The 12,898-nt window shown below is 35.7% G+C and overlaps 1 protein-coding gene across 2 annotated transcripts in view; it reads left to right on the top strand.

Annotated features, from left to right (window-relative positions):
* The window catches only part of GPR137C (G protein-coupled receptor 137C), a 70,667-nt gene that overhangs the window by 30,188 nt on the left and 27,581 nt on the right, over positions 1 to 12,898 (top strand). For both annotated transcript variants that reach the window (XM_046008512.1, XM_046008513.1), the window contains exons 2-3: positions 10,426 to 10,469; positions 12,074 to 12,302. In XM_046008512.1, the coding sequence (XP_045864468.1) occupies positions 10,426 to 10,469; positions 12,074 to 12,302 (273 nt within the window). The remainder of the gene's footprint in view (positions 1 to 10,425; positions 10,470 to 12,073; positions 12,303 to 12,898) is intronic.

Genomic DNA, 12,898 nt, shown 5'->3' on the forward strand with positions numbered 1-12,898 from the left:
TCATACCTTTGCAAATGGTAAGATTTCTTTTTCTGATGGTTGAATAACATTCCATTGTAATTCTTCATACCTATCCTATAAATTGCCCATTTATTCAGTTTTTCTGATATTAAGAAAGACCTGGAAAGATATGGTCCCTGTGACATAAATTGACATCAGCAAGTCATTTAGATGTATGTTATTAACCATTCTAAAGTTCAAAAATATCTATGTATAGTACATGTTTATTATGTTCCATGAACTTCCCTTCACTGTCTTAACAAATAACATACAGTTGCTTGACATTTTTTGTATTACTATTTTTTTTGCTTGGGATCATGTCCTGTTAGCTATATTCTATACATACTTGGAATCTACTAAAACCAGATCATTGTGTTTTTTTTGTTTGTTTGTTTGTTTGTTTGTTTAAGATTTTATTTATTTATTTGACAGAGAGAGATCACAAGTAGGCAGAGAGAGTGAGAGGGAAGCAGGCTCCCTACCGAGCAGAGAGCCCGATGCGGGACTGGATCCCAGGACCCTGAGATCATGACCTGAGCCGAAGGCAGCGGCTTAAACCACTGAGCCACCCAGGCGCCCCCAGATCATTGTTTTTAACCTGATTATACTCTAAATGTGATTTAAACACCTAGTTGAATCTATGATGCATTATAACATATTCTGTAAATCTATGATGATAAATGACCTTTAATTCTTTCCTCATTCTTCTCAACTCCCTCTCCTGCCCATTATTTATCTCTTTACATGACCTTAATCTTAGTATACTTCCGACCTGCTTCCCATTCTGTTCTTCATTGGAAACTTTTAAATGCCTTCACTGAAATCTAGCTTTTTCTTGATGACACTTTGGGTATAAGGAAAACTGCCCCCCCCCATCTCAGTTTGTGGGAAGAACAATCAGCCTATTTTATGCTTCCCAACACTACTCACTGATGTTGTTATCATCATCTCTGAAATCCATGCCATCTGATTAGGTCATCATTGGCTATAATAATAACTTCCACTTTCCTGGATGAATCAGCACTTTCCTTCTTCTGGCGTGGTCAGCAGTTATATAGATCTTTTTCAAAGCTAATACTGATAATCCATCAATGTGTCTCAATTCAGTGACTTCTCAGAGCTCTAAAACCCTCCCTTTCTATCTGAACCACCCAACAGCAAGGCACACCTTGGGTCGGCTTTTGAAAATGAAGCAAATTCTTTCTAACCAGTGTCTTCTCTTTTCCCTTATACATCTTGAAGTCATCCTTTTATCTGTTTTTCACCCTCATTCTAACTTTTAATCACTTTGCCACTTCTGTTTTCCCTACTCCAATAGCTTCCTTGTGATGTTTTTCGCACCGAGAACCTACAGTCAATCTAGTATTCCCCTTCCTTGACGTTTTGCTATGCCAATATAGTTCACTCATCCACTTTTTCTTTCTCTATAATAGTTTCATGTATCACAGTTTTAAATTATTACATGAAAAATGCAGCCTAGTTATTTGAACTTTTATAATGTCATCTATTTTTTCCCATTAGATTGTTTCAATTTTAAAATTAAGAAATCTTGCAGCCGATACCTACAGTCAACTATCTGACTAACTGGGCCTATCTGCTTCTCAATATATTTCTTTATAACCCTTCTGTTCATGTGTTCCAAATGTTTTCCATATTATAAGTGCTCAAATCTAACATCCCTTCCCAGGATATGACCTTGCCTCCTACTTTACTAGGAAAAATAGAGTCCATCTGCCCCATTCTCTCTTCTATCTTCTCTGTATCAAAATGATTGTATCTATGCTACATCCAAATTTCCAATTTTAAGAGAGCTGGTTTATAGATTATTTTAATTTTCTCTGCAGACCTCCTAGTTTTTCTTCAACTATCTTTTCTAACCTCTTGACTCAAAAATACATGTTTTCCTTTTAAGGGCTAATCTGCTTCTTCTTTAAGCCTTTTTTAACAATTGAACTCTCCCTTTCTCTCTCCTGATCTCCATTTATCATTTCACCATCTCTAGTTTATTTCTGATCAGCAGATTATTAAATCAGAAACTGTGAAAGGTCTGAGACCTTATCTTACTTGAAAGCTAATGATTAGCTTACTACAGTTGTATATACATATACTGACAAAAACACAAGACCCATGAAAAACAAAAGACCATTTATTACTCATGGCAAAAACAATGACCAAAGTAATGTCGTGAATCAGGTCCTTAGCCCCAATTTCCATATATTTAACACAGTGAGAGCCAGATGTTACTTGTGCCTGCTGCAAGATATGTTACAGGGGAAGAACCCTGAAATAAGGAAGGGAGACAGACAGACTTTATCTTTACTCTGGAATGTAAGCAAGGACAGATACAGGAACTTTATCACCCCCACACCCACACCCAAATGTCCCCAGGGAGAGAGATGTTCTCAATCTTTATTCTACTAGCCAAGAAACAAATCTTCCCTCTGGACTTAAGGTAGACACCCTCTCTACTTTTCAAGGATATTTGCTTTGCAAAGCCCTTTGCTCAGAAGACCTGGACCACTGATTGCCCGAGGCGGGATTGCACTGCAGAAATGTGCAATATTCATAGAGAAACTGTCTCTCAACACAGATTTTCCCAGGTTTCTCGTATCATCCGTAATATCTCATATAGTCTATATTCACTGTCTTTGGTGTTGTACTCTCTATTAACCCTTTGTACTTTTGTTCTATTATCCCACTGAAAACTGTTCTCTCCAAGGTATCCATGACATACTGGTAACCAAACCAAATGGTCTTCTCTTAATCATTCTTAACTTTTTGCAGAATTTTACAAGGGCTATGCTTGCTTCTTATTACCTCTAAACTACTCTGCTGTTTTATGTGATTAATCTGATTTTTAGATCTGTCTCCTTTGCCTATTTCTTTTCTTCCCTCTTCTTGATTTTTCATATGACTATTAGATGTGAACATATCACAGGTTGACTTCCTATTCTAGTCCCTCAAATGTCTTGTAGTTTGAGTTTCAATTGTCACCTCTGTAGGAGGCTGTAATTTCCTTCTTATAATCCTAAACTCACCTATCTTCTCAGTATTTCTGCCTATATGTAATACATTTTAAACCTGAAAATCAATCCCACAAATTGACTTTTAAAATTTTTGCCATGGGGCACTCATTCTATTAATTCTTTTTTTTTTTTTAAAGAACAAATTTATTCCTAAGCACAGCAATCTACATGCATCTCCAAAGAATTATGGAAATATCCATTCCAAGAGGTTACATACCGTATAATTTCACTCATATAACATTCTCTCTTTCTTATCCAGTATAATTGTGTATGGTGTTATATTGGTTTCAGGTGTATAATATAGTGATTCAACAATTCTGTACATTACTCTCTTCTCATCACAAGAAATATATTCTTAATTCCCTTTATCTATTTCATCCATCCTTTCACCCACCTTCCCTCTGGCAACCACAAATTTGTTCTCTATATTTTCTCTAAGAATATTTTTGTCTCTTTTTTCCTTTGTTCATTTGTTTTGTTTCTTAAATTTCATATATGACTGAAATTTTATGGTATTTGCCTTTCTCTAATTAATGTTTCACTTAGCCTAATACCCTCTAGGTACATCCCTCTTGCTGCAAATGGCAAGATTTCATTATTTTCTTTTTTAAAAGATTTCATTTATTTATTTATTTATCTGAGAGAGAATGAGAGAGAAAGCATGAGACGGGGAGGGTAAGAGGGAGACGCAGACTCCCCATCAAGAAGGAAGCCCAAGGCAGGACTCGATCCTGGAACTCCAGGATCATGACCTGAGCTGAAGGCAGTTGCTTAACTAACTGAGCCACCCAGGTTCCCTGGATTTCATTATTTTCTATGGCTGAGTAACTTTCCATTGTATACATGTACCACATCTTTATCCATCCGTCTATCAATGAACACTTGGGCTGCTTCCATGTCTTGGCTATCATAAATAATGTTGCACTAAACATATAAGTGCATATATCTTTTCTTATTAGTGTTTTCATATTCTTTGGGCAAATACCCAGTAGTTTAATTCCTGGATCATATGGTAATTCTACTTTTAATTTTTTTCAAGAACATCCATACTGTTTTCCACGGTAGCCACACCAGTTTGCATTCCCACCAGTACTGCTTGAAGGGTTCCTTTTTTTCCAAATCCTCACCAAGACTTGTTGTTTCTTGTGTTTTTTATTTTAGGCATTCTGACAGGTGATATCTGTTGTGTTTTTTTTTTTTTAATTATGGTTTTGATCTGCATTTCCCTGATGATCAGTGATGTTGAGCATCTTTTCATATGTATGTTAACCATCTGTATGTCTTCTTTGGAGAAATGTCTGTTGATGTCTTCTGTCCATTTTGGTGTAGAGTTGTATAAGTTCTTCATATATTTTGGATATTAACTCCTTATTGGTATATCATTTGCAGATATCTTCTTCCATTCAGTAGGTTGTCTTTTAGTTTTGTTGATGCTTTCCTTTGTTTTGCAGAAGTTTTTTTATTTTGAGGTGGTCCCAATCATTTATTTTTGCTTTTGTTTCCTTTGCCTGAGGGGACATAACTAGACACATGTTGCTATGGCCAATGTCAGAGAAATTACTGTGTGTGCTCTCTTCTAATATTTTTATGTATTCAGTTCTCACATTTAGGTCTTTAGATTCATAACCTGAGAATGTAGTTTAGTAGACTCACTCAAGTTCAACAGTATTTTAACTAGTTTTCCTCACACTATTCTAATCCATTTGCTACACTTCACCTAAGAAATCACTCAGACATAAAATCATATTACAGAGTTTGTGGGAGTTAAAGACTAATTCTTTAACATTTTTATACAAGGTCTCCACAATTAGGCAACTGCTTACCCCTCCAATTTCACTTTTGCTGTATTTAACCAAAATACTTGCAAGCAACTGCTTGCTCCTCCAATTTCACTTGCACTGTATTTCACCAAAATACTTGCTTTGACCTAAATTCACTGGTCATTTATTCCAACATATTCTGAAAACTTACTATGAACCAAGCATTTTGCTCAGCACTGGGGCTATAAATATGAGTAAGTTATGGTGTCTTTTAAGAAGTAAATAAAAATGTGGGGCCTCTGGGTGGCTCAGTGGGTTAAAGCCTCTGCCTTTGGCTCAGGTCGTGACCTCAGGGTCCTGGGATCGAACCCCATATTGGGCTCTCTGCTTGGCGGAGAGCCTGCTCCCTCCCCTCTCTCTGCCTGTCTATCTGCCTACTTGTGATCTCTGCCTGTCAAATAAATAAACAAAATATTTTTAAAAAGAAGTAAATAAAAATGTAGATAAATTCCATAAAATGTGATTAGAAACAAAAACAAAAAACAAAACTGGCGGCATCACGTTACCTGATTTCAAGCTTTACTACAAAGCTGTGATCACCAAGACAGCGTGGTACTGGCATAAAAACAGACACATAGACCAGTGGAACAGAGTAGAGAGCCCAGATATGGACCCTCAACTCTATAGTCAAATAATCTTCAACAAAACAGGAAAAAATATACCGTGGAAAAAAAGACAGTCTCTTCAATAAATGGTGCTGGGAAAACTGGACAGCTATATGTAGAATATTGAAACTTGACCATTCTCTTACACCAAACACAAAGATAAACTCGAAATGGATAAAAGACCTCAATGTGAGACAGGAATCCATCAGAGTCCTAGAGGAGAACATAGGCAGTAACCTCTTCGATATCAGCCACAGCAACTTCTTTCAAGATATGTCTCCAAAGGCAAAGGAAACAAAAACGAAAATGAACTTTTGGGACTTCATCAAGATCAAAAGCTTCTGCACAGCAAAGGAAACAGTCAACAAAACAAAAAGGCAACCCACGGAATGGGAGAAGATATTTGCAAGTGACAGTACAGACAAAAGGTTGATATCCAGGATCTATAAAGAACTCCTCAAACTCAACACACACAAAACAGATAATCATATCAAAAAATGGGCAGAAGATATGAATAGACACTTCTCCAATGAAGACATACAAATGGCTGTCAGACACATGAAAAAATGCGCATCATCATTAGCCATCAGGGAGATTCAAATTAAAACCACATTGAGATATCAGCTTACACCAGTTAGAATGGCCAAAATTAAAAAGACAGAAAACAACCTGTGTTGGAGAGGATGTGGAGAAAGGGGAACCCTCTTACACTGTTGGTGGGAATGCAAGTTGGTGCAGCCACTTTGGAGAACAGTGTGGAGATTCCTCAAGAAATTAAAAATAGAGCTACCCTATGACTCTACAATTGCAATTTGCAATTTGTAAATCGGTATTTACCCCAGAGATACTGATGTAGTGAAAAGAAGAGCCATCTGTACCCCAATGTTTATAGCAGCAATGGCCACGGTCACCAAACTGTGGAAAGAACCAAGATGCTCTTCAACTGACGAATGGATAAGGAAGATGTGGTCCATATACACAATGGAGTATTATGCCTCCATCAGAAAGGTTGAATACCCAACTTTTGTAGCAACATGGACGGGACTGGAAGAGATTATGCTGAGTGAAATAAGTCAAGCAGAGAGAGTCAAGTATCATATGGCTTCACTTATTTGTGGAGCATAGCAAATAACATGGAGGACATGGGGAGATGGAGAGGAGAAGGGAGTTGAGGGAAATTGGAAGGGGAGATGAACCATGAGAGACTATGGGGTCTGAAAAACAACCCGAGGGTTTTGAAGGGGAGGGGGGTGGGAGGTTGGGGAACCAGGTGGTGGGTAATAGGGAGGGCACATATTGCATGGAGCACTGGGTGTGGTACATAAACAATGAATACTGTTAGGCTGAAAAGAAATTTTAAAAATTATTAAAAAAAATTAATGACTAAATAAAGATAAAAATTACCCTAAAAAAAAAAAAAAGAAAAGAAAAGCAAAGACACAGAGTGGTGTTTCTCTTCCTAAGTCACTTAAGGTGACATTATAAAAGATAACACTCAAGTACAAATCTTGAAGGATGAGTTAGAATTTGTTCTATGACATAGAAAGCTTATTTCAGGGAAAGTAAAAACACACAGGAAGGCACAGAGATGTGAAAATGAATCCCTTATTTGAAGAGTTGTAAATAATCCAAAATGGCCAGACCATAAGATTGAAGATGGAATAAAAGGATGCAAAGATGGGAAGGTGAGGCAAGATGATGAAAAACCTGTTATGTCAAAAGGAGTGTGGGCTTTGTTCTGGTAGAATATGATCAGATTTACTTTTTTAAATGAAAATGCCCCCAGACACCTGGTTGGCTCAGATGGTTAAACATCTGCCGTTGACTCAGGTCATGATCCCAGGGTCCTGGGAACAAACCCCACCTTGGACACCCTGCTCGGCAGGGAGCCTGCTTCTCCCTCTTCCTCTGCTACTCCCCCTGCTTGTGCTCTCTTGCTCTCTCTGTCAAATAAATGAATAAAATCTTAAATAAAATGAAATGAAAACTCCCCATAATAATAATAATTTATTCAGGCAATGGATGCCAAAACTAATGGATGAAAGTTTGAAGAACAAAAGATAATTACATTGTAAATATGTCTCCACGTGGTATTCATTACAAGAAGAAAAATGGTAACTTAGTGGAGAAATTTGGTAGACACTACCTTAACCAGTTACTCAAAGTGAGCATCACAATAATGGGATAAATCATGAGCATCCTGATGTAATTCATTGAGAAGAACATAGCACCATCACTTCTGTGGTCTTCCTACCAAAATGGATATCCTGAATCTAATTATGAAGAAACAGATAAACCCAAACTGAGAAGCATATAAAATCGATGAAAAGACAAAGGGAAAAGTGGAAAAGTAAAGGAGATTAAATGCACAGATTAATGCACAATCCTGGTATTTTCCCCCATAAATGGCATTATTGAAACAAAAGGCAAAATCTGAGTAAGGTCTGAAAATTAGGTAATAGCATTGTATCAACATTCGATTTTTTAAATTTTGTAATTATATTGTGATTACATAAGAGAATTTTATTTTTTAAGAAATACATTGAAGTACACATTTAGTGTTAAAGGAGCATCACATCTACAACTTACTGTCAAATGATTTTTTAAAATCATATTAAAACATGTTCATATATATAACATACTGTTTATAGCAGTATTATTTACAATACCCCAAAGGTGAAAGCTACTCAAGTGTCCATTGATGGATGAATAGACAGACAAAATGTGATATATACATACAATGGAATCTTATTCAGCTTTGAAGGGGAAGACACGAGGGAATGATATGAGTTACAACATGGATGAACCTGTAAGACACTATGCTAAGTGTTATGAGCCAATCAGAAAAAGAACAAATACTCTATAATTCCCTTTAGGAATTACTGTATAATTCCCCTTAGGTTACTAGAGCTATCAGATTCACAGACAGAAAGTATAATGGTGGTTGCCAGGTGCTGGAGGAGGGAAGAATCAGGAGTTATTGTTTAATGAATACAGAGTTTTAGTTTGGGAAGGTGAAAATTTTCTGGAGATGAATGATGGTGATGGGTCACACAACAATGTGAATGTACTTAATGCAATTGAACTATACCTTTAAAAATGGTTAAATGGGGGACTTCTGGGGGGCTCAGTCAGTTAGCTCCTGACTTTTGGTTTCAGTTCAGGGCATGATATCAAGGTCATGGGATGGAGCTCTGTGTTGGACCCCAAGCTCAGCACAGAGTACTTAAGTTTCTCTCTCCCTCTGCCCTTCCCTCACACTCTCTCTTTTTCTCTCTGTAAAATAAATATACAACTCTCTTTTAAAAAGTGTTCACAGGTATCTAGGTGGCTCAGTTGGTTAAGCATCTGCCTTTGGCTCAGTTCATAATCTCAGGGTCCTGGGATGGGCCATGTCAGGCCTCCTGCTCAGCAGGGAGTCTGCTTCTCTCTCTCCCTCTGCCACCCCTATGCCCTCTCTCTCTCTATCTCAAATGAATAAATTTTTTAAAAAATCTTTAAAAAATGGTTAAATGGTGAATTTTGCATTATATACATATATACAATTTATAAAAATAAAAATCATTAAAATTTTATGTAGACAGGTGAGATTAAAGGAAAAGTAGTAAAATGAACACTTATCTTTGAAAGATATAGATGGAATAAAAAACAGAACCAGAGAGACCATCTGAAAAGTGTCCTAATGTGTACCTCAGACAGAGAAAATGGATACATCTGAGAATGATTCGGAAACTAATAGGATAATATTTTAGACTCCTGTATCACATTTGGCTTCTGGTTAACCAAAATACACAGATATAAGTGCATGCACTGTTTGCTATCTTTGCCTAAACATTTATCTAACACTCACTTGCCCTTCATAACTTGGCTCTTGCTTGACTGTGACTTCCTTTGAGAAGTCCTCACTGATTTTACACAGTGTTTCCCCTTTATCCTTACCTCACACCATTTCTTAGACTGAATTAAGTCTTTTTCCCTTCTTAGATGTTGTGATAGCATCTTTTGCATTGATATCAACTGTGTCATTTCGTATTTTGGAGTGTCTACATAAAAAACTTCATATATTCCGAGCATCTAAATAAAGTCCAAATTCACCAGTAAGAAATTAAGACCTTCCACACAAGGCTGTCAGAATTTACCATGTTTATTTCAAAGTCTATTTACCGACCTACTTAATTTTATTCAACAAGTATTTGAAACCTACCCTTTGCAAGGCTTTATGAAGGAAAGAACTTTCTAAATATGATATATGATCATTATCTTTGTGTTCATTTTTTGGTCCCTTGTTTCCTTTTACTACATCATTGCATCTTAGGGGAAAATAATCTTTGGAGAACATTCATCCATATTCATATTTAAGTAAGCAGTTCCATTTTAAGACAAAATGTAAGTGGAATGCCGGGGTGGCTCAGTTGGGCAAGCATCTGCCTTCAGCTCAGATCATGATCCTGGGGGTCCTGGGATTGAGTCCCACATCGGGCTCCTTCCTCAGCAGGGACCCTGTCTCTCCCTCTGCCTGCAGCTCTCCCTGCTTGTGCTCTCTGTCTCTGACAAATTAGTCAATAAATAAATAAATAAATAAATAAATAAATAAATAAAATCTTTTTTAAAAAAAGACAAAATGTAGATCATATATTGAAGTTTAGAATAGGTGGAAAACTATCCAGCACAATGTTTCACTCATAATAAAAGTTCAATAAACGTTTAAACTGGATACATTCTATTTAAAATTTTAAAGATAGAAATTTAAATTTAGTACTATAACAAAGAAAATTATTATTGCTTTAAGCCTTTGGAAACCTGTTTATTTTTGCTTCGTGGTAGTTCAAATGTTAACAGCTGAATTTTTACTTATGTTATTCGTAACATATTACTATTTGTAGTTTTATCACTTTGAAACACAAATTCGAAACAAGTTTAAGAATATATATTACACATGTTTTTTCAAAACCTTTTTCTATACTCTCTTTATAGGTTATATGTAAAGTCAGATGTGCCACTGAACTTGACAAACACAAGTAAGTTTCATGAGTAGCAAGATCTGATTTTTTTCACAGCAGACTTCTCAAGGTAGAAGGGCATGGTAGTTGAAGGAGTTGCAGCAATTTTGTTTTTTTTTTAATTTAATTCTTTTTCACTGTTCCAAAATTCATTGTTTATGCACCACACCCAGTGCTCCATGCAGTACGTGCCCTCCTTAATACCCACCCCCAGGCAGCAGTTTTATAGGAAGTCCAGTAGTTAGATTAGCACATGGGAAATGAATTGAGTAATGCACAGCTCTCCCCCTTCAGCCATATTGCTGCCTAACACCTTTTTTTGCTGCTCTGCTACTGTCCTGCTTTAGATGTCAGATATAGTTTCATAGGGCCCACACATACTAAACTTAGACTTTACTGTTTGGGGCAAGCATGTAGAGTATAGTTCCATGAAATAAGGAATGTGTCTGTACTGACAAACATCAAAAATGAGAGTGCTAAGCTGGGGAGTCAGGAGATTGGGGTTTCAGACCAATTCTCCCACTAACTGGTCGACTCATCTAACCTCTTTATACCTACTTGGCTTCCCCTGGGTATATGGTTAGCTTCAAGGTCCATTTTGGGTTTCAAGTTATATAGTATTATTTTTATTATGTAATCTGAGAGAATATCTGAACTCCTCAAACTAAAATCTTTGTGCTTTGAATGTACACCTAACAAAGATTGCTTGTTACAAATTACACATTACCTTCAGTTAACCTCTTGTACCAAAGGCAGACAATATTTTATGATTTCCACTATTGAAAGTGACTCAAAATAGAAGATATTAGGATGCCAAATAAATTTCTGTCTCATATTAATTTAGGTTATAAATATATTTGCTCTGGGAACAGATAGCTGTTACAGCTACTTGATACAAATATCTGCCCCTTACCTGAAGAGTTTTTATGCATTGATCTGATATTTTTTAAGGGGATCTAGTTGAGGTATCCCATTTTCAGAGTTGCTGTATATGCATCATAAATATGCAACTTTATAAGAAGCTGAGGTATCAATGAGGTGCTTGAAACTCTACATATACTGTCCCTATGTTCTTCCTTGGTCAGGTTTGAAAGTATTGTTTGCTGTGGATAGTCAAAAGTTCATAAAAATTGAACATTATTTAAAACGGATTTCTCTTATCCTCTTAAAATTAATATTAGGGATCAATTTAAATTTAGATAGGTATATTAATTTTCCAAGAAAATTATAAAAGCTTCATAATTCTGGAAATGTTTATTAGTTATAAAAATGAAAAATGCAGGATTACTTTAATTAGTGTTAAAATAGTCTTATATTATTCTTCCTGGTAGAAGCAACTGAGTTCAAGTCCACATGAGATTATTTTTAAATTAGTGTTTTAAAACCTATTTTTAAATTAGTGTTTTAAAACCTAATGCTATTTTAAAATTGTTTAGATCCTAATTTCATAACAGCGAAGATACCCCAAGTAACTCTGAGTGGTTATTGAATTTGTAATTAATGAATTATAAAGAGCTTAAGCTAAAGGTATTGTTGTACCTGAAGTACCACACTAATTCAAAATTAAGTCTTATCTCTCATTAACATATGAACATCTAATAAATTTATTTTTTTTCTTTCAGAATTCTGTTGCATTTGGGCTTTATATTGGCAAGCCTTCTTTTTTTAGTGGTGAACTTGACTTGTGCAATGCTAGTCCACGGAGATGTCCCAGAAAATCAGTTGAAATGGACTGTGTTTGTTCGAGCATTAATTAATGATAGCCTGTTTATTCTTTGTGCCATCTCTTTAGTTAGTTACATATGCAAAATTACAAAAATGTCATCAGCAAATGTCTACCTCGAATCAAAGGTAAGTATATTTCTTAAATTTACACTTGAAAATCTAACTTCAAATTCTCATCCCATGAAGAATATTTTAATGGAAAGCTTATGTTTTTTTAAAAAGTGTTCTGAATGTAAGGTACATTTTTGAGCTTGAAAGTATGGTCACAAGATATTAAAAGGCATTTGAAACTTGGCCCTTACTAAATAATAGTTTTTTTTTAAGTTTCTATTGAACATATTCTATTTTCTGTGACTTATAGCCTCTGCATAGAAAGGTAAATTAAATAAACCATAATTTACATGAATGTATCACAAATAATATATAAAGCCACACTAACAACTAAAGATTTCATCAGGGAAGGTGGCAGTATTGCTATTAAAAAATTCACCAGATTATATCTACATGCATTTGGGTTAGCAGTGTTAAAATGTCATACTTCCAAGGTGGTGTTTATTTGTATGAAGATTTAGAAAATGTTATTTCATCCCATAATATGAAGACCCTATGATTTTAAAACAGCTAGTCATGTAATTAAACTTATAAATGCCTTGCTTCTGCCTTTCCTTATACTTTGGATCAGCAAACAGAGGCCAATACTAAGCTATTAACAGAGAACCATA

This window comes from Meles meles, chromosome 6, assembly GCF_922984935.1.
Source record: "Meles meles chromosome 6, mMelMel3.1 paternal haplotype, whole genome shotgun sequence".
Lineage (NCBI taxonomy): Eukaryota > Metazoa > Chordata > Mammalia > Carnivora > Mustelidae > Meles > Meles meles.